A 22,981-nucleotide genomic window follows, 5' to 3' on the forward strand; every position below is an offset into this window, starting at 1 on the left:
TCACCTTATTTCCCTCTCTTCCTGTTCTCATTCCCTGCTTTTTATTTCTAACATTCTTCTAAAAAATATCCATGGTGGTATGAGAAAGGAGAAAAGAGGGAAAGAAAATCAACTGTCACACTGTGAACATAATTGATTCAATAAATAACGTCTTTCGGTTCCCAAGGCAAACCTCAGATCTTCACTAATGTCAATTAGTGTTCAGCTCAATAAGTGAAGGCAGTCTTAATTTAGATGGATGGGAGAGTTCCCAGGTTCTTCCTTTCTAAGGAAGGACTGTGCTTTTCTTGTTCTAAAGAGATACTGTCCACATTTACTCATTGACTGTACAACAAGGTTACAAAGCAATTTATATAACAGTTTCTTTTTTCCCCTTAAAACTAGGAGAATGGTTGATTACATTACCCTGGTGTTTGTTAGAAACTAAAGCTGAGGAAAGTAAATGGGAGTTCTCTGGAATTCACTAGTCTGTAAACTCTGTGAGAGCCAGGCCTGTGTCTTGTTTGTTTAGTATTTAATCTCCAGTGCAGATAGTAGCACTTACATGTTTCTTACTTGGATTTGTGGCTGAGTGAAAGAGGATAGAAATGAGCACTAGCTGAGCCTTATGATTTGGTTAAATTAGTTAAAATATTTTGTGTGTGTTACCTGTAACTAGTTATAAAAATCAGTTACCATTTAACAAAGCAGTTTATGAATACAATTATTTTTGCCCATCTTGAGGAATGAACTCAGGGCCTGTGCACTGTCCTTGAGCTTTCTCAAGGCTAGTATTCCACCACTTGAGCTACAGCACCATGTCTGGTTTTTACTGTATATGTGGCACTGAGGAATGAAACCCAAGGCTTTGTACATGCTAGGCAAAGACTCTACCACTAGGCCACATTCCTGGCCTACAATGTGTTTTGATCAGTGTTGAAAAATTCTCACCCATCCCTCAAAATTAAGTCCACTGGGTATTTCATCTCTGGTATCCAATTCTCTTAGAGGCGAGTAACTTAAAGAATATATTATACAGTGTGTATGAGTACAGTATACACTGTGTGGTACAATGTACACTATGTATAAGATGACTAAGGATAACCTATTCCATTACTTCTTAGATTAGTGTGTTGCAAGAGATCTCACAGGCGATGCTATTTGTAAGTTCTTTGTGTGTGTGTGTGTGTGTGTGTGTGTGTGTGTGTGTGTGTGTATACCAGTACTGGGGTTTGAACTTGTCGGTTGGGCACTGTTACTTCCCTTTTTTGCTCAAAGCTATCAGTTGAGCCTCAGCTCCACTTCCAGTTTTTTATTGTTTAATTGGAAATGAGTCTCTTGGAATTGTCTGCCTGGGCTGGCTTCAAATAGTTATCCTCAGATGCATCTTCTGAGTAACTAGGATTACAGGTATGAGCCACTTAGAATTGGCTTCCCAATTCTAGAAAAGAACCCATTGTGTCTTAGCATCATGGGAAGCGTGTTTTAATCACAGATTCTGGGCTTCTGCGCTGGAATTTCTGTTTGAGTCACTGGTAGGGATTGGGGTCTCTGTTTGCTTCTGGGGTTTACCTAGTCTTTTTGTTTTCCAGATGGGTATAGAAGTTGGTCCAGTTTTTCTCATGGTGTCCCGACCTTTGTAAGTCTAAGGCAGTCCCTGGTAAAAGAGATCAGCCTCAGGAACTCCCAAGAATGTCTAGTGATGCTATACCTGGGGCCCACATCCCTCGGCTCTGATTGTAGTGATCCTCTAGTTGGCTATTTTTGTTCAGTAAACCCCCATCCTCCTTAGCTCCTCTCAACTCCTTCAATATTTCCTCCTTCTAATACAGTGGCAGCATTTAGGGTGAGGGCCCTGGTAGAATCTGAAGGACCTTCTGAGTCAGACCTTGTTTTATATTCATTAAATATAATTTATTTTATTCTCTAGTAATGCTTATTTTTTTTGCCACCAGCAGCATGTTTATTGGGCCTCTAGTAATGCTTTTGATTGTACCACATCCCTTCTCTTGGCTCAAAACAAACCCCAGTTGGAAGACCCTGCCTCTCTCCTGCAGGCCCATTCAGCATTTCTAAGTCATGCATCACTGTATGAGAACCACATAAGTGTTTATTAAAGGTGGAAAGCTCTGGGGCCTTCTTAAGGACTATATAATCACCATCTTCCTAGGAGGAGCCTGGGGAAATGTATTTTAAAGTTCTCTCCATTATTCTTTGCACTCTTTTGCAGTCCTGAGAAGAATAGGTCCTTTTCCCACTATTTGAGGTCCTTAATTATAGTTAAGTCCAGTCTTTCCAATCGAAGATTTGTCCTCTAACATGTAACACTATAGTTATTTTCACATTTTTGTTAACATCAATTAGTTGTGCAAGAGAGTTTTATTTTGATGTGTTCATATACGCATACAAACTAGCTTGATTAGATTCACCCACTCCATCTTTCTTCCTGCTTCCCCAAACCATGCAGGCAGGCTGGTATGGATAGTCATGGAAGGAGAGGTACGAGTAGGCAAAGGTGGCCGCTGAACACTGTGTGGTGTGCTATGTGTCTTCTCTAGCTACACTGCTTAACAGCTGTTTATCTTGAGTGAATGTGGTAAACCTGTTTGACTTTTTGTTTCCCTACCAGTGAAGTGGGGCTGAAAGTAGCACTTCTTAGGAGTTTTGTGGGTTTCAGATCAGGTGGGCTCAGGGATATGGCTCAGAGATAAAGATTGGCTTGTGGGTGTATTGGACATAGCTCCCAGGCACAGCTCTCTGAGTACCTTGGCCACTGTTAAGTTGTTTAACTTCTCTTAAGTTCTTTTCTTATGATTAAAATAAGTGCTAAATTGTCCCCTCTCAAGAAGTTCTAAGCATGTGTGGAGAAATTATACATGAAACTACTGTGTAAAATATTACAAAATTGGAGATGTTATAAGAAATTACCATAACTCTACTTTTCTGAAATGACTATGCGGCCAGAACCTGGATTTCCTGAAGAGAGAAGGTTGTGATAAATGTAAAAGTGCTTGTCTATGAAATATTGCATTTGTAGCTTTCTTTCTTCTCTCTACAGGGCATTAGAATAATGGAGATGCTGCTAAAGGAACAATGTGGTGCCCCCATAGCTGAATAAAGAACCATCAGTGAGTACCAAAATCAACCTCAGAATTACTCACTCAGGCCATGTTTTTTGCTTTATAAACCTGGTATTATGTATCAGACTCCCTGGGCTATTCCCATAGCACATTTCTCAGTTATATAGACAACATACGATCACACAGATATTTTCTCATCTGCTTAGTACCTTTAGTTACTTGGTTCTTTGATTTTTAGAGCTGTTCTGTGCTACGTGCTGGGTTACAACTTCATTCAAATTGCTAAAATGGTTCAGCATAATCTACAGTGATTGAGACCCTGAAGGTGACATAGATTTGTAAAGATTTCGGCTGAGGATGAACTGAAGCTTTCTTTTACTGTTCAACAATGAGAGGAGAGATTTAAAGCTATAATTGGAACAGGAAGGATAGCAAACAAGGAATATATTGATGAACCCAGATCTTATTAGTCTGAAGACTAACGTGGAAAAGGAAAAGCTCAGTTATAAAATGCTTCAAAACCACAAGTTTGTTGAATGTCAACATCATGCCACAAATGGAAGTATTTATAATAGAGCTTCTGTTACAAGAACTAAGGTACAGATGTGTTAAAAAATACTATATAAAGTTACCTTTGGACTATCAGTGTATAGTGTTTATGAAAAATGAGTGAAGACTGTGTTTAAACATTAGTCCCATTCTCACATCTATTTATATAGATTGCACTCTGTACATGCACATATGTCAAAATCAGAAACATCTCCAAATCCCAAACATTTCTAGTCCTAAGCATTTTGGAGAAGCAATAGTTACCACTTTGGAGGATTCTGAATCTTGTGGGCAATTTTGCAGTTAAACCTCAGTTTTCAGGGCTTTGGGCTTTTCTGCTGGTGGTGCTCTACCACGTCAACCACTACGTCCACTTCTGGCTTTTCACTGGTATACTGGAGATAAACATCTTGTTGACACTTGTGTCTCCTATGCCTTCTATAACTTCTGTTTAAACCACGCCCCTCAGATCTCAGCCTCTTGAGTAGCCTGAAGAATAATAGGCTTCATTCCTTCGTCTTGACAGGAGAAGTCAAGCAATACATGAAACGTAATGAAAGTGAGATGAGGATTTCTTTGGCAGGAACTCTGATGGGCAGGTTAATTGACACCTGAAGCTTATACAACAGCTAGGCCTCTGTCCACCCTTCCAGGTTTTGTGGGAAGGCTGCACACATATTACTCATAAGTCTTGGTCACCAGGGGACCAAAATGTCATCACAGGGCCATCATTCCTGCCCTTGCTCCTGTATACCTGTAGGGCTTGGTTTTGCTGGACCAACTCTCTGGTTATGGACCTGGTGCTCACTCCATTTAGCCTCAGAAAATTTTCAGCATCCCCCCCCTTTAAAAAATACAGTTTTATTGTTAGGGCAGTGTTGTACAGAGGGATTATCATTTCATAAGTCCAATGATGAGTGTATTTCATCTTTGGACAATATCACCCCTTCCTTTGCTTTCTGTGATTGTCCTTCCCATCTCTGAATTAGATAGCCTTATATGTAAGACAAAGGGTAATGAAATCCGAAACAGTGACCATTAGGAATAAACCAGGAGAGAAACAAAGGAGGACAAAAGAAATAATTGCAAAAGAAAAAGAAAAACAAAACAACAGGAAAAACTTTGGTTTCAATATTGGGGAAATCATTTGATTAGTATTTTTTCCATGGTCATATGTGCATAGCTATTGGGCTATTGTGACCCACTGCTAGGACTATCCGAGGCATATACTAATTGTTACAAGTGTCCCTGAGCTTTTTCTCCTAAGACTAGCACTCTGTCCCTTGGAGCCACAACACCACTTCTGGTTTCCTGGTTGTTAATAGGCGATAAGAATCTCATGGACGGGCCGGGAGTTTGGCCTAGTGGTTAAAGTGCTTGCTTAGCATGCATGAAGACCCGGGTTCGATTCCTCGGTACCACATACATAGAAAAAAGCCGGAAGTGGTGCTGAGGCTCAAGTGGTAGAGCTCTAGCCTTGAGAAAGTCCAAGGACAGTGCTCAGGCCCTGAGCTCAAGCCCAGGACTGGCAAAAAAAAAAAAAAAAAGAATCTCATGGACTTTACTTCCTGGGCTGGCTTTGAATGGGATCCTCCAGTCTCACTTTCCTGAGTAGGTAGAACGATAGGTATGAGGCACTGGGACCTGGCTTATGTGCTTTTAGCATTTGAGAGAAGATAAAACCTTTGAATATAGCCAACATTACCTTGAATGAATCAGTGTAACCGTCTGTTAGCTTAAAAGTACAGTATACATAGATTTGCATAAGCAACTTGACATTCCAGTTGTGATGCACAATGAGCTTTAAGAACAATTAACGGAAGAAGAAAAAGAAATGAACACTCTCAGGCAAGTATCTTGGTGTGCCAGGATAGGCCTATGAATGAATATCTGTTAGAGAATAGTATTTCTGCTTGTTTGCCTGTTGGATTCCATGCTGGCTGATATTAATCTTCTATATACTTCACACATATTAACTGTTTTTATTATTGCTAGAAAGGCTAAACAAGATAATGTCATTTAGTAAAGCATATGGCAGGTAGTCATAATGTGCTGGAATTGAAACTAAATATGGTTTACTGCTGCATCTAGCCCATTCCATAGAGGATTGTGAAGAAAATCTTGGCCACACCCCTATTTTCTAGGCTGGTATTTTTATGAGGCTCATTAAGCACCAATTGTGGCTGGGTACCACTGACTCAAGCCTATAATCTTAGGCACTCGGGAGGCTGAAGTATGAAGATCCAATTCCAAGCCAGCCTGTGCAGGAATATCTGTGAGACTTACATCAAGTTAGCTACCCAAAGCTGGAAACAGAGTTGCAGTGCAAGTGGTGGAGCATCAGCCTTGAGAAAATAAAATCCCTAAGCTCCAGTACTGACACATACAGAACAAAGTGTCAGTTGGGCTTGTGCATTGGGACACATCTTCAATTTCTTTTTTTGTTGTTGTAGTTGTTATGTGCTGGTCCTGGGGCTTGAACTCGGGGCCTGGGTACTGTTTCTGAGCTTTTGTGGGAAGGATAGCACTCTGCCACTTGAGCCACAGCTCCATTTCCGACTTTATGGTGGTTAATTGAGGGTAAGAGTCTCATAGACTTTCTCGTCTGGACTCATTTAGAACAATGATCCTCTCTCTGCCTCCTGAGTAGCTAGGGTTACAGGCATGAACCATCAGTGCTTGGCCACTCCTCAATTTTTGAAAGACATTTTGTGCTTTCATAAGTAAAGGTGTTTTGGAAAGCAGCTGTGGTATTGATTGTGTCCAAAACTACAATAGCAGAGTTGAATCATTGTTCCTGGCATATTTCATATCTGATCCTTTAAGGAAACAAATGCTCCTAGGAAGAAATGAAGTAATATTTTCATATTACATAGAATATGACTATGTGGTATATGGCATTAAAGACACTTTCTGACAACATCCTGTTCTGTACCAAGTGGACAATTAAAAATCTCTGAAGGTGATTTTGTCATGAGCTAAATGGAGATGTATAAATCTCACTAACCAATATGCTTGTGGCATTGCTCCTGACACATCCATTCCATGGAGTTTTGATTTCCTGTCATTTTTGAATAAAACAAATAGCTCTGACATCTGTTTGTTCTTGCCACTGGCAGTCAGGAGTTAGGGCTTGGTGCGGTTTGATAGTATAGTGTGGTTGTGTCACATTGGAATGATTAAGACCTCAAATTTAGCTATATCTTAGAATTCTCTCTGAGCTACCTCCGCTGGGCAGTTGAACTTAATAAAATAAGGTGCTTTCTCTGTTCGAAGATCATAAGGAGGTAGGAATGCAATTTCTTCCAGAATTATCCATAGTGATAGAATTCAAGTGACTCCCTGGAGTTACCTCAGCAAAGAGGCAAATAAGTATTGATTGGTGAGACATGTTTATTAGGTGATAAAGCTTGTTTTCTTTTCTCTTGCAGGGGAGCTGTAGCTGTGTCTCTTTTTGTTTTGTTTTATTTTAATTTTTTTTTTTTTTAAAGAATCTCATCTGAGCCATGACACATCACTGGAGCAGCAATACGGGTTTGAGGACACAGTGTTAATGGTTTAAAGAGGAACTTTGCCTGCTAGGATATGAAGTGATTTGCTTTCCGGGGACGTGCTTCAAATCATGGCACTCTTGGACATGAGACTTTATACCTGGATTCTAATGACCTGGTCCCTTTATAATTTTACAAATAAAGGAAAAACCTGTATAGGATGACGTGTGTGCTTCCTGAAGATATCTTGTGGTGGTGCGTGGTGGTGTCAGGGCAGTCCAAGATGAGATCAAGGTTACGGAGGGGTCTTGTGCCCATATTTTATGGGCTTCATTGTTTTCAGGGTTTCATGAGAGTAACTGGAACAAATAAAGTTGTCAGCTTTGGTGCCTTATTCCTGGGGTTGGAGGGGTCTGGAACAAACAGATATGGACCATATGTACATCAGCATTTGAGAGACTCAGAAATGAGAAGAGTTTTATTTGATTTCTATTCATCTGTGAGGCGCAGCTGCCATTAGTAAGCATATCTTTGTACTGTAACCATGTGTGCTGTGTTTGGTGGTCACTGTGTCCTACATCTGGGCTGTGACACCATGTGAATTGACATTTGATCCTCTCAAAGAACTTGGAATGGAGGGAGGAAGACAGGTATTGTTGTGGATTCTGCTAACTCACTCGGTGATATGAAAATGATTTACCTTTCAGATTTATACAAGCATGATGGGGATAATCAGTTTGAGAACCAGATACACAAAGATGTGAGTTCGAATCCATGTGCTGATTATTTCTATTCGGTGCTCAAAGACATAGTTTTAATCTTTTTCTAAAGCTCATTTAAAACAGATTTTCTAGGTAAGCTGATAACATGGACTCTGGGGACTTATTGGACGGATTTAAGATCCTGTAGATGAAATATCGAACATTCTGCCTGATGCATGATGGTTGTCTAGTCAGTGGATGGTATCAGGACAGACAGAGAATGTTCAAGGACTATTATTATGTGAAACACTGTTGAATATCTATCTTTCCAGCTGTGATTTAAGGTAATATTAGAGGATAGTAGTTTGCATATCCCATGAGGAAAGCCAAAATATAAATGCATGTTACGTACAGAAAACTTGAAGATCAGTAATAATGTGGAATTCATCTTAAGGCAGACATTGGGCCATTAATAGAATGGCTTGTTCTTTTCTTTTATATCAAAATTTTTTTTCCAGCTTAGTACATTGACTAGTTTCAGAGCAATTATACCTGTTCATACAAACCTTCTATTGTGCACTTCTTTGTGTATTTAAGCTATTTGTGCAACCCGAGTTTTGTCTCTTGGGCTATCCACCCCCCATGCTTTTTTTTTTTTGTATTTTAATTCTCCACTTAGGTTGGAAGGAAAACGGGTGGTAGAAAGTAGAATATATTTTGAGTATCTTCTCCAGTTTGTAAATGACATTTGGCAGGCTTTTGGAATCACAGCTTTTCTCAAAGTAAGGGTTGGTCTAAATTGCAGTGGCCATGAAAGGCAGCAAATCTGTGCATGAAGTAATCTTTAACTCTTCATAGTCAACAAACTAGCATCCTGTGAAGGCTCGATTTCTCAACCTTGACTGTCCATTAGGATTACCTGGGGACCTGTATAACATTCCTGATAACCAGGAATGCATCCCAGAAAACCAACACCTCCCTCCCCAAAAATCAGAATCTGTGGAGATAAGACATAGATTTTTATTTTCTTCACATGGTTCTAATGGGTATCTGAGGACAGGGAAACTCTACATGAAATTCTAGGTCATTTGCAGACATGATCCAGTTTCTTTCTTAACCCCCTCTGAAGTAGAAACAGATCTTTGTAGCATGATTTCTTGCTAGGAATAGGGTAAGGCACAGAGAGGCTAAATTGGTCAGGATTGCCAAATGCATGCAGATACTTGGCAGCCATTTTGCAGAGACCTCAGTGGCTAAAGGTGAGAGATCAGAGTAGCTCTATGGCTGATTTTTCTAGTTCTTTCATTTTTAAACTTTCTAGGAAAACATCCAAAACTTAATTTTTTACATGTTGATAACAAATTCAAAAATGTTTAAAACTTTGAAACCAAACACTTGAGTTTGATTTCAGAGTGTTAAAGACTGGCCTAAACATCTCAAATCTTCATCGATTTGCCTTTTTGTTTTCTGGCTGTACACTGAATTCTTCCCTTCTTCCAAGGCTGCTTTGTAAAATGCGCTATTCTCTGAACTTGCCTCACACACTCTTTCTTACTCAATATTTTCCCCAACTGCAGACATTTGTTGCTTTTAGGCATCCCATGTATTACTGAGAAGTCTTACTGTCTTTTTGGAACTAATTAAGGCATTACAATTTTTAAGTTATGTGTAGGCTACAGAATTTTACAGATAGCTTTGTATTTACCGTGTATGTATTGCAAGACACACCATTACTCGCATCCCTAGCAGGCACAGTAGGAACAGGATGGGAGGGTTAGTGCACACATCTGGAGACCATTCTCCTCCTCCTGGGCGGCTGAGCCTCCACTGCAATGTGAGCATGCCCTGTGTGGTTTCAGACTGTCACACACATCCTTCAGCAGGTGTGGTGGCTTCCCAGGTGAGGAAAATGTAGACCTTTCCTTTAGAGTTCTGCGCAGTTTCAGTGGGAATTCAAATCTGCGTTTTGCATCAAGTTCTCTGGGACATCTGCTGGTTCTGTTCTTCAGACCCTATTTTGAGAAACTCTGGTTTGAGGGAAGTATTTTGGTTGCTTTGTCATTGGTTGGTTTTGCCTACCCATTAATCAATATGGCTAATCACTTAGGACCCAGTATCAAATTCCCATGCAGAGCAAAGTTGACTTAAGTTCTCCCTAACACAGTTGAGGTACTTTTTTGTTTTTAAACTAAGTAAGCTTATAATGTATTCAATAGTAAGTAGATGAAAAACATTCTGTATTCTTTTTTATATAATTACTTTGGGTAGTTTAAAAATAACAGATATGTAATATTTATCCTGTTTCTGGGACATTGTAAGGCATATAGTGCAGCAGCCAAGTTAAGATTATTCTTTTAAGTCACACATCCATTTTGCTAAATTTCAATTATTTACATGGAATTTTTCTCATTTATTTGGTTTTATTTTCTTTTGTTTGATACTTTTCCTGTTCTTGTGAGCAGAATACTGAATACTGATCTTTCGGAGGCTCATCATTTTTTGTTTTGAATTATTTTTTCAGTTCTTATCTAGGTTCATTAAAGCTCCCACACTGAGAGCTCAGATATGTTTATTTCTTGAGTTTTCCTTTCTCCTCGCTGTTTCCTGTCACTTTTCTCTGCCATTACCCACTGGCCTCTAGGAGCCATCCTCTATAACCTTGGCCTTTGGAAGTCCTGACACCACACACTGTATGATAACTAGCAGAAAACAGCATCTGAGGAGGCTTTGGGAGGCCTTGCTCACTTTAAAATGAGTGAATTTCATTATTACAGTGAATCAGCTACCTTCCTCTAGCTTCATCTTTAGCTACAATTGGCAGACCTGTGATGTCAACATAAGTGAGGTGTGGCTAGGAATCACTTCCTGAGATTTATAAGCCATTGCCTTCCCCAGTTTTATCTATCCATATGTTTATATATGCATATGTATGTGTGTATATACACATGTATTTATATCCTACATATAAACATGCTTATATGTATATATATGTACATTCTGTTTTATAATATAGTGAATTAAAATTCAAACAAATTTCTTAGGCCAGGTTTTTATACTGCATCATGTTTTTCATTCAATGTAATTGTAATGTGGAATTACAAATCAGTTGCGTGCATCTACAACTCCATCTGGCAGTTGTTCTGATGTAGAGTCCTTATGACTGATATTTATGTGTGCATTGCAGTTGTTGTTGCATCACATCTCCTAGAATAGCATATATTTACTGTTTGTAGTAAGGAACTGGCTCTTTCCAGTTGTACCAAATGGAAATGTTGAAGCAAACATATGCTGTTAGCTTTCTCCTTGCCCCAAGGTGAGCTTCTAAAGCTCCTAGACATAAGCGAGGGCGGGATGCTATTATTGAGTGACTAGGTAAATCATGTGGAAAAAACAAGGATTAGCAGGGGAAAAGAAACAAGAGCACAGTGTAGAGAAAGAGCAGCATGCATCCAGGTGGTCCCAGGGAGGACGGGCGCCGCCTGTTCACCTGCTGCACTTTCTGTTTCTTGTTTCTGAGACTCATGTAATTTTTTTTCCACTTGTGCTCTTTTATGTGTGTTTCTATGCTTTGTGACTACAAGGACTTGTTCCAGTCTTATAGATGCTCTACTTTTGTTAACACCATTGTGTGTATGGACGACTTTAAAGGATAGAATCCTTAGTTTTATGCACCTGATAGGTACAAGAGAAAAAGTTTTGTCTTCTATTTTGCTTTAATCCAGTGCATCACTGAAAGGCTTGTGCCATCTGTCTATCAACAGATGGCTCTCCTTGATGATGGCACCAGTTGATGATAAGATTGGGTATAGTTGCTTTGGTAAAGCAAATGAGAATTACTGTTTTGAAGGATGCAGGCAAAAAAATGTCAACATGAACTGCACAGTGGGGACATCACACAGATGTGTAATGTGTATGGGTGGGGAGGAATAGAGGGATGGAAGGAGAAAGGACAGGAGCAGCCACACAGAGGCAATATGTATGTGGTACCGAGGAATCTGGGTCTCTCTACCACTAGGCCAAACTCCCGGCCTCCATGGCTACAATTTTTAACTACACGTTTAAGCTGCATTAACCACACTGAGCATCAGGTTCTGATCGGAGCCAGTCCACCATGGAGAGTAGACTTCGTATGAGTGAACTCAGAGCAATCTTCCTAAGTTGCTTCGTCAGGTGTTAATTGCTCTGTCAAATGGTAAGAGAACTATTTCTTCCTAGAAAATTCACATTCACACCTTTTTTTTAGGCCTTCTTAAGGGAAGGGTTTTGCGGAGATGAATTGGAGAAGAGCAGGGTCAGGTGGAAGTTTTCTTTTGCTTTGACTGGTCTATGATTCTCAGAACAGGACATTTGTTTCCTTGGAGAGCTAGGGTCATCTGATATTGATGAGCTGTGTTGGGCCATTCATTTTGCTGGGGAAAAAGTTTTTTTTTTTACTTGAAAAAAGATGAATATGTTGCAAACTGTGATGTAATAAAATTGGAATAGACTCTCAGAAATGGGGAGAAAGATGTATTATTTTTTGTTTTCTTTCCGTCTCGTTTGTCTGTCTTAGAGGAGGGTAAGAAGAGGCACAAGAATAGAGAGACAAAGTGTGAATAAATGCAGCCATGGTGCTCACTAGATGCTATATTGAAAATGAATTATATAACTTGTAGGCAAAGATGGGAGGGAAAAATTGGGAGAGAACAAAGAAATGTACTTATCTGACTTATGAAACAGTAGCTCATCTGTATTTCACCTTTATAATCACAATAAAATATTTAATTAGGTTCTTTATTTAAAGGGGGAACCAACGGCTATGGTGGAGGATGTGGTTCAATGGTGGAGTGATTGCTTTGCAAACACAAGGTCATGTGTTCAAACTATTCAGGTACCTCAAAAAAAGTAAGGAGGGTTGAATTAAAAGAAAATTTCTGGAGGGACATTAAACATACTCAAAATGCTTCCATGCACAGAGCAAGTGCTGTAGGGGTTTAGACATAATGGCTATGCTGAAGAATGTCATTTTGGCTTCTTACACATGCTTGCAGGTACAACCCTAAAGCTCCAAGGCTCTGTTTTACTGGCAGAACAATGTGTGGGCATTGAGTCCAGTGTCTCTTCCTAGAAACACTGGAGATCCCTGAGTAAAGGCATCCTCAATCGCAGGGAAACCCAGAAGTCTCCGTTCTGTAACACACAAAACATGACTTTACCTACATCATAAACACAAAATAGAGCAAATATCCAGTACTTTGGATTACTAGTAACTTTGCCATCATGGATTACTTTGATTACTGAATTAATGTAGAAGTCTTAGTTGTTGAAGGGAATTATGTATCGAGAACATTTATTGAATGTGATCTTCGAAATTATTTTTCTTCATAATATATTTGGCAGTGATGTGTCTTTCTATTTTCCTGGTCAGAAAAATATTGCCAATATACTGCTCAAAATGTATTTTGTTTTAAAAATGGAAGCAGTTCAGCTACACTTAGTAACCCAATTTTCCCCAGTCAGTCAGTCTGTAGTGTTCCATCCAGGGTGCTTATTAAATTCAATGGGAAGGAGTATAATTAGTCTTGAAGGGTACAATAACAAACACAAGAGAAAAAAATTAATGAAGCACTGTTTTGATTCTTAGTTGTAATTATAGTGGTGTGGCTGGCTCTGCTATAGTGAGGCTCTTATCATTTCCTACAACACACCTCTTTTCTAGTTCATTCTCTCATGTATCTTTTCTCTGTCATCTAGAGGAGAAACATATGACAGTTACCTGCAGGAATAACCATCCTTTATTTATAAAATCATACACATCTTTCTATTAAGGATGGTCAACAGGATAGTACTCTAATGTCTCCGTTGAAATAGTTTGTCTTGAACTGAATTCCCCGTCACACAAGTGAAACTTAAATATAAGTTTTGTACCAGAGAAGACACCATAGCATCTGACTTGGATCCTGCAAGTGCCACATGCTGGCTGCCTATTTCAAGCTTGGTAGGGCTCATTTTTCTCAGACAAGAGAGGATAATAAATGTATTTATTTTATTGCATCGTTGAAAGGATCAAATAGGGAAATGCAATCATTATATCGAATGTATAATTTATGAAGTTAAGAAAATTTATAAGAGGGGTCCAGTTGAATGAGATGACAGAAAATGGTGAGAGGGGTGATATTGATCAAGATGCACTGTATTTATGAACTGATTTGTTGAATGGTAACTTCTTTGTATGCCTACTTCAAGATAATAAAATATAATAGTAAAAAAGACATGACAACAATGTAACAACCATGTAATCGCTCAGTGAGAACTCAGCTGTCTCTACAAGCCATAGTGCAAAATTGATATGAATTTGGTTTTTTAAATTGTATTTTATGTCAGAATGATGTATAGGAGGGTTACAGTTACATTTGTCAGGCAGTGGGTGTATTACTTCTCACACATTGATATACCTTCTCATGTTTTTGTCCTCATTTTCCTCCCCCACCCCCTCCCAATCATCTTGTTTCCTCGCCTTCCCTCCCCTATTTAAATAAATAAATAAACTTATATACACTACACCAGGTAACAAAGTCAGATACATAAGCACATGAGATTAACCATAAGGGGAAAAAAGAGAAGAGATATAACATAGTACATTAAGAACAACAATCACAAAGATAAACCTATTTCCATATCCTAGAGTTCATTTACTCTCATCCTATATGACCTCATGTTCATACCTTTTATGCTATTGTAATCCTCTGCTAGGAGAATCCTAGATGTATAAGTACCACATCTTCTTGATCCATTCATCTTCTGAGAAGCATCTGGGTTGGTTCCATATCTCAGTTGCAGCAAATAATGATGCAATGAGCATCATTGTGCTAGTAGCTTTAGTATGGCCTTATTTCTGGACATTGGGGTAAATACCTAGGAGTGGGATTTATGGGTCATAGGGGAGCTCTACGTTTGATCTTTTGATGAACCTCCATACTGTTTTTCATAGTGGTTGAACGAGTTTTCACTCCCACCAACTGTGTACTAGGTTGCTTTCTGGCCACATCCCCACTAGCATCTGTTATCATTAGATTTCTTGATCATGGCCATTCTAACTGGAATGTGGTAGAATCTCAAAGTTGTTTTGATTTGCATCTTTTATGGTCAGAGATGTCTAGCATTTCTTCATATGTCTATAGGTCATTCTTATTTTCTGTTGAGAGAAGTCTCTCCTTAAGTCTTTTAGCCCATCTGTTAATGGGATGGTTGTTTCTTTTATTATTATTATTTTTGTTGTTGTTGTTAGTCATGGGGCTTGAACTCGGTCTTGGTGCTGGCCTTTAGCGCTTCAGCTCAAAGGTAGGCTACCACCCTACCCTTGAGCCAAGCCCCACTTCCTGTTGTCTAGAGGTTAATTGGAGATAAGAGTCTCAGGTCCTTTTGTGCATGGGCTGGCTTTGAACCTTGATCCTCAAATCTCAGCCTCCTGAGTAGCTAGGATTACAGGTGTGAGCCACTTCGCCTGGTGAGTGATTCAATTTTTTGAGCTGTAGGTATATTTTAATTTTAGATATGAGGCCCTTGTATGTTGTATGGCTAGTGAAGATCTCCCACTCTGTGGGCTTTCTATTTAACTTGCTACCTATGGCCTTTGCCATACAGCTCTGCAGTTTAGTGCAGTCCCATTGACCACATTGTCTTTAATTTGTTGTGTTTCTGGGCCTTTATTAAGAAAATTTCTGCCAAGGAGTCCTACTGTATCTCCTATTAATTCCTGTAAAGTTTTCAGAGTATCTACTTTTCCTCAAGGTCTCTGATCTGTTTGGAATTAATTCTGGTGCAGGGTGACATATAAGAATCCAACTTAAGTTTTCTACAGATGTTTAGCCAATTCTGTCAACACCATTTCTTGAAGAATTTGTCTTTCTTCTATCCATTTTTTGGGGGCTCCCTTATTGAAGATTAGGTGGCCATAGGTCTGTGGGTTAATTTCTGGGTCTTCAATTCTACTCTACTGGTCCTCAGGCCTGTGTTTGTGCCAATACCAAGCTGTTTATTTATTTTTCTTCAGCTCTGTAATAGAGTCTGAAGCTTGATATTACTCTACCGTTTTTCTTTCTGGTAAAGATTGCTTTGGGTATGTGGGATTTTTTTATTGTTACCTATGAATTTTTGGATTGCTTTCTTTATTTCATTAAAGAATGATGTTGAGATATTGATAGGTATTGCATTGAATTTGTAGATAGCCCTTGTCAGGATTGCCATTTTCACAATGTTAATCTTCCCAATTCCGGAGTATGGGAGATTTTTTCACTTCCTTAGGTCTGCTTTAAAATTCCTTTTAAAATGTGATTTTACTGTTACTTTCGAGTTCTACAGAGGGGTTACAATTCCATAAGTCAGGTTGTAAGTACAATTCCTTTGATCAATGCCACTTGTTCCTTCCTTCTCCTCCATTCCCTACCATCAAGTTACATAGTTCATTTTTTAACACTATGTACAATAAATAGAAAGACTCTATTTGCTCACCTTTTCTTCCTCAACTCCTGTTCCTTTTCCCATCTTGCAAATCATATTTCCGCTTCCTCATATTCATTTTGATAAACAGTACTTCAGTACTTTATGCTTTTAGAATCCTTCCCTCAGGGTACCCTCTTACATGAATTCTTTAAACATTTGGTAGATTTTTTTTGTCAGTCCTGAGCTTGAACTCAGGGCCTAAGCACTGTCCTTGGGTTTTCTCAATGCTAGAACTCTACCACTTGAGCCACAGCACTACTTTGGACTTTTTCTATGTATGTGGTACTGAGGGATTGAACTCAGGTCTTTTTGCATGCTAGGCAGGCACTCTACCACTAGGCCAAACTCCCGGCCCTGGTAGAATTCTTTAATAAAACCATCTTATCTTGGAAATTACTGTTTGAGAGAGAATTATAAATAAATTTAATTCTCCTTGCCATTATAAAGCTGATTGAATATGTTATTTCCTATTGAGTGAACTGTAATAATCTATTTAAATCTGAATTGTAAATTTTCATACTTTGTATATATTTTATTATTGATGTCTATCTGGACTATATTGATTATTTATAGCATTGGTCATTTGTGTCTCTTTAAAAAGTTTTGTTAGATATTTGTCAATTTTATTGATCTTACCTATGCACTTTCATAGCTTATGTCTGCTCGATTTCTTTTTTCTCTTTCTTTTTCTCTCTATTTCTTTCTCTCTGCTCACTTTTTCTTTCTCTCTCTCTTTCTCTCTCTCTTTCTCTCTCCTTCTTTCTATCCTTCCTTCCTTCTTTCCTTCCTTCCTTCCTTCCTTCCTTCCTTCCTTCCTTCCTTCCTTCCTTCCTTCCTTCCTTCCTTCCTTCCTTCCATTCTACCAGTCCTTGGATTTAATCTCAGGGCCTGAGCACTGTCCTTGCACTTGTTTTGCTCAAGGCTACCTCCCTACCACTTGAGCTATACTGCCACTTCTGACTTTTACTGAGTATGTGGCACTGAGGAATCAACCCAGGGTTTCATGCCTACTAGGCAAGCAATCTACCACTATGCCACCCAGCTCTCGCTTTGCTTCTTCTGGGGCACTCCCTCAGCTTGCATAGGAGCCTGACTTCCTTATTATACCCTCCCACAGCACTCTGCAGTGCTTCTTGTGTAAACTTGGCTGAACACCTGTTTCCTCTACTTGATTCTGCTCCTTGAGGGGCAGTGATGGATCTTGTCTTGACATCCTCATTTGGAAAAGGAAGAAAATAGGATAAAGGAACTTTCTCTTTTCCTCCTTCCCCTCTTCTTTATTACCCTTTCTCCATTCAAATTTCTCTCTCCCGCCCCTTCTCCCTCTCTCCCTCCCTCTCTCTCTCTCTCTCTCTCTCTCTCTCTCTCTCTCTCTCTCTCTCTCTCTCTCTCTCTCTCTCTCTCTCTCTCTCTCTCTCTTGCTCTCTCTCTCTCTCCATCACTGAGTATCCCAAATAGAATCCTATTTAAGAGTTTTCTCCTTTTGCCAACATTAGGTTTTATGATTTAAAAATTAGAGTTGAAATTGTAGTTGTCTCTTATTTGAACGATTTCACCAAATTATGGCTTTAGTTTACACATATTTGAATATGAGTAAATTTATTCATCTCATTCACAATGTTTGGGGTCTTACTCTTGGCAGTAGGAGGCATTGGAGGTAAGAATAGTTCACAAAAGAAAGTCCTTTTTCTCTTGGATCTTATGAAGTTATTCCCCCCATGGTTTCTTGCATATCTTTTGTGAATTACTTCTCCAAATAGAAGCTCATCTTGTTGTCACCCTTCTCATACTCCCTTATGATATTTTTAACTAATATTTTGCTCAGGTCTATGAGATATATAAAATTAAAACAGTCATTTTCATGATTCACTTAGCATGTTATTCTGCTATACCAGCTTATCTATTAATTTTATGTAATATTTCCTTTTTTCTCAGAGAAAGATTTCACAGTTACATTTCCACACATGTTTACAGTATATTCTAATCAGTCTCCTGGCCCTCTATCATTCTCCCTTTGTATCCTCCCTGCCCAAAACAATGTCAAAGACTCTCAGTGTTCTGTTTTCATAGATGCGAAGATCTACTTGTGTGATTATATTAGCTAGAAGCTCGTAGTTGCTGTGTAGTTTGGTGGAGTCATATGCTCTTAGGCACATTATCCCGTTTGAGTCCTTGACTTATCATGTTGATAAATAAAATAAGATGAGAAATGAAATGTAAAGAACACTGGTAAACAATTTTATTGAGAAAATAAGGGCCTATTTACTCTTTGACTTTAGGCATTTGGTCATTATAAGTCCTGTGTGATTCCATTGAAGAGCCACAATCAGACACCATACCTTACAAGAGGGAATTGAATGGCCAGTTGTAATGTTGAGTTGTAATTACAAAGGCCTGTGCCTAGACATTAATTTGTTATCTTGTTTTATTTTAAAATGATGGTTGATTTTCATTTCCTAGATGTCAGAAGCAGTGAGGAGAGATTCTAGGTAATAAGCCTGTAATATTGGCAAGGTTTTTTCCTATAGTGTTTTGTTTTTGTTTTTTTTTTTATCTTTAAGTAGCTGTACAAAAGAGTTGATGTTTAACAAAATACTTTATGAATACAATGCTACATTTTGATCAATGTCACTACTTGCAAAATTTTCATTCATCCCTCCCTTACCCATTCCTTCACTCAGTCTGAATACATTGAATTCTTGACTATACTATTCATAATTATATGAAATTTTAGACTATTTGGCAAGGTTTTTTAAAAATATTTTTATTGTATTTAATAAAAGGGTTACATGATATTTGCCAGATAGAAGGTGCATTAATTCACATACATTGATAACCTTCCACATGTCTTGGTCCCCATTACCCTCCCCCTACCCCCCTCTTGGTTTTCCCCCTTCCCTGTCCAATTTCAAGTAACCAAATACAAATGTATCCAATATATCAGATAACAAAGTGAGATACTGTAACAATATGAGATAACAAAGGAACAGCAAAAGAGATGAGAGATATCATAGCACCTTAAGGACAGCAATCATTTGTTATATGGCTTTTGTTTCAATATCCTAGAGGTCCATTCAATTAGCTTCATACTATATGGCCTTATGTATCAAGTTTTTGCTCTGTTGCAAATCTTTACTATTGGAGCCCAAAGTTTCTACTGGTTATGATGAATGAGGGAAACCATTGAGCCTAAGTTCCTTTGAGTCTGGCTTACTTCGCTTAATATGATTTTTTCTAAGTCTTTCCATTTCCTAACAAATGGGGCGATGTCATTCTTTCTGACAGCAGCATAGAATTCCATTGTGTACAAATACTACATCTTGTGGATCCATTAATCAACTGAGGGACATCTAGGTTGGTTCCATATCATTGCTATGGTGAATAATGCTGCAATGAACATTGATGTGCTAGTGGATTTAGTATGCCCTAGTTTCTGGATGGTTGGGTGAATGCCAAGTAGTGGAATTTCTGGGTCATAGGGAAGCTCTATGTTTAGCCTTTTGAGGCACTGCCATACTGCTTTCCATAGTGGTTGAACGAGTTTGCACTCCCACCAACAGTGTAGTAGTGATCCCTCCTGGCCACATCCCCTCTAGCATCTGTTGTTATTAGTTTTCCTGATCCTGGCCATTTTAACTGGAGTGAGGTGGAATCTTAGAGTTGTTTTGATTTGCATTTCTTTTATGATCAGAGATGTTGAGCATTTCTTCATGTGTCTATAGGCCATTTTTGTTTCTTCTTCAGAGAAGACTCTCTTTAAGTCTTTGGCCCATTTTTTAATGGGATGGTTGTTACTTTGGAGATTAGTTTTGGAGTGATTTAATTTTTTGAGCTGTTGATATATTTTAGATATGAGGCCTTTGTCCGTTGTTTGGTTGGTGAAGATCTTCTCCCACTCTGTAGGCTTCCTAACTAGTTTACTAGCTATGTGCTTTGCCATACAAAAGCTCCGCAGTTTAATGCAGTCCCACTTATCCAGCCTTTCTCTGATTTGTTGTGATTCTTGGTCCTTATTAAGAAAGTTTCGACCTGTGCCAAGGAGGCCTAGTGTATCTCCTACTCCTTCTTGTAAAGTTTTCAGTGTGTCAGCTTTTACCTCCAAGTCTTTGATCCATTTGGAGTTAATTCTAGTGCAGTGTGACAAAGGAGGATCCAACTTTAGTTTTCTGCAGGTGCTTAACCAGTTCTGCCAGCACAACTTGTTGAAGAGGCTGTCTTTCTTCCATTCTATTTTTTTGGCTCCCTTGTCAAAGATTAGGTGGTCATAGGTCTGTGGTTTAATATCTGGGTCCTCAGTTCTATTCCATTGGTCTTCAGGCCTGTTCTTGTGCCAGTACCAAGCTGTTTTGATAATTGTAGCTCTGTAATAGAGTCTAAAGTTTGGTATTGAAATTCCTCCTGTGCTGTTCTTTCTGCTAAGAAGTGTTTTCGCCATACGTGGTCTTTTATTATTCCATATGAAATTTTGGATTGCCTCTTCTATTTCTTTAAAGAATGCCATTGGGATATTGATGGGTATTGCGCTGAATTTGTAGATAGCCCTTGGCAAGATTGTCAGTTTCTTGATGTTGATTCTTCCAATCCAGGAGTATGGGAGGTTTTTCCATTTCCTTAGTTCTGCTTTAATTTCCTTTTTCAGGGTTTTAAAGTTTTCATCAAAAAGGTCCTTTACATTCTTAGTTAAGCTAATTCCTAGGTACTTTATTTATTTTGAGGCTATTGCAAAAGGAGTTGCTTTCCTGATTGTTGCCTCGTTCCACTCACTGTTGGTGTAGAGGAAGGCAGTTGATTTTTGAGGGTTAATTTTATAGCCTGCTACCCTTCCAAAGTTTTGAATCAGCTCAAGGAGCTTAGGAGTAGAGTCCATAGGATTCTTTTTCTTTTTTTTTTTTTTCTTTTTGCCAGTCCTGGGCTTGAGCTCAGGGCCTGAGCACTGACCTTGGACTTTCTCAAGGCTAGAGCTCTACCACTTGAGCCTCAGCACCACTTCCAGCTTTTTTCTATGTATGTGGTTCCGAGGAATCAAACCCGGGTCTTCATGCATGCTAGGCAAGCACTTTAACCACTAGGCCAAACTCCCGGCCCCTATAGGATTCTTTAAATGCAGAATCATGTCATCTGCAAAGAGGGATAGTTTTACTTCCTCTTTCCCTATTTGGATCCCCTTTATGCTTGCTTCTTGCCTTATTTCATTAGCTAGGAATTCTAATACTATGTTAAAGAGGAGTGGAGAGAGTGGGCATCCTTGTCTCGTTCCTGATTTTAGAGGGAATGGCTTTAGCTTTTTCGCCATTAAGTATAATACTAGTTGTGGGTTTGTCATACACAGCCTTTATTATATTGAGGAATGTTCCTGGATTCCTAGTTTCTCCAGAGTTTTTAACATAAAGGGGTGTTGGATCTTGTCAAATGCCTTTTCCGCGTCTATTGAGACAATCATGTGATTTTTGTTCTTGCTCCTGTTGATGTGTTGAATTATATTAATTGATTTGTGTATGTTGAACCAGCTTTGCCTCCCTGTGATGAATCCTGTTTGATCATAGTGTAGAATTTTTTTGATAAGTTGTTGTAGACGGTTGGCCAGTATTTTGTTGAGAAGTTGCATCGATGTTCATCAAAGAAACAGGTCTATAGTTCTCTTTCTTTGATGAATCTCTGTCTGGTTTGGGGATGAGGGTTATACTGACTTCATAGAATGAGTTTGGTAAAGAACCTTCATTTTCAATTTTGTTGAAGAGCATGAGGAGTATTGGTGTGAGCTCTGCTTTGAAGACCTTATAGAATTCAGCGGTGAATCCATCTGGCCCTGGGCTTTTCTTAGGTGGAAGTTCTCTAATTGCCATTTCTATTTCAGTGCTTGAAATAGGCCTGTTTACTTGGGTCAGTTCTTCTTGGTTTGGTGTGGGTATGTTAATATTGGCTAGGAATTCATCCATTTCTTCTAGATTCTCAAATTTGTTGGCATAAAGGTTTGAGAAGTATTCCCTCATGATACTCTGGATCTTGGTAATTTCTGTCTTGATATTACCATTTTCATCTGTGATTTTGTTTATTTTGGTATGCTCTTTTCTTTTTTTGGTAAGGTTTGCTAAGGGTTTGTCCATTTTATTAATTCTTTCAAAGAACCAACTCCTTGTTTTGTTGATTTTTTCTATACTTTTTTTGGATTCCAAATCATTTAATTCTGCTTTGATTTTGATAATTTGCTTTCTTCTACTGGGATTAGGGTTGGTTTGTTGCTCTTTTTCCAGGAGCTTAAGGTGAGACATTAACTTGTTGGTTTGCAATTTTTCCAACTTGTTGTTGTAGGCACTCAGAGCTATAAATTTTCCTCTGAGTACTGCCTTTGCTGTGTCCCAAAGGAGTTGGTATTTTGTGTGCTCCTTATTGTTAAATTTCATAAACTGTTGGATTTCTGTTCTGATCTCTTTGATGACCCATTGGTGATTCAACAATGTGTTGTTTACTCTCCAGGAGTTTCAGGGTTTTCGTTGGTGGAGATGTGTGTTCAGTTCCAATTTGATGCCTTTGTGGTCTGAGAGCATGCAGGGAATAATTTCAGTGTTTCTGAATCTGTCCAGGTTTATTTTATGGCCTAAGATGTGGTCTGTTTTGGAAAATGTTTCATGTGCTGCTGAAAAAAACATATATTGTGTTGTTACTGGGTGGAATATTCTCCAGATGTCTGTTAGATCTAGTT

At 38.7% G+C, this 22,981-nt stretch overlaps 1 protein-coding gene across 3 annotated transcripts in view; it reads left to right on the plus strand.

Annotated features, from left to right (window-relative positions):
* Prelid2 (PRELI domain containing 2) overlaps positions 1-7,313 on the plus strand; it is a 70,293-nt gene extending 62,980 nt beyond the window's left edge. For 2 of the 3 annotated variants that reach the window (XM_090331091.1, XM_090331090.1), the window contains 2 exons: positions 3,038-3,107; positions 7,100-7,313. In XM_090331091.1, the coding sequence (XP_090187217.1) occupies positions 3,038-3,097 (60 nt within the window). In that variant the 3' untranslated portion in view covers positions 3,098-3,107; positions 7,100-7,313. The other variant, XM_090331089.1, reaches the window with a different exon arrangement.
* Positions 7,314-22,981: the final 15,668 nt, after the last annotated feature.

The sequence above is a fragment of the Megascapheus bottae genome, chromosome 4 (assembly GCF_031878675.1).
Source record: "Megascapheus bottae isolate mThoBot1 chromosome 4, mThoBot2.hap1, whole genome shotgun sequence".
Taxonomy (NCBI): Eukaryota; Metazoa; Chordata; class Mammalia; order Rodentia; family Geomyidae; genus Megascapheus; species Megascapheus bottae.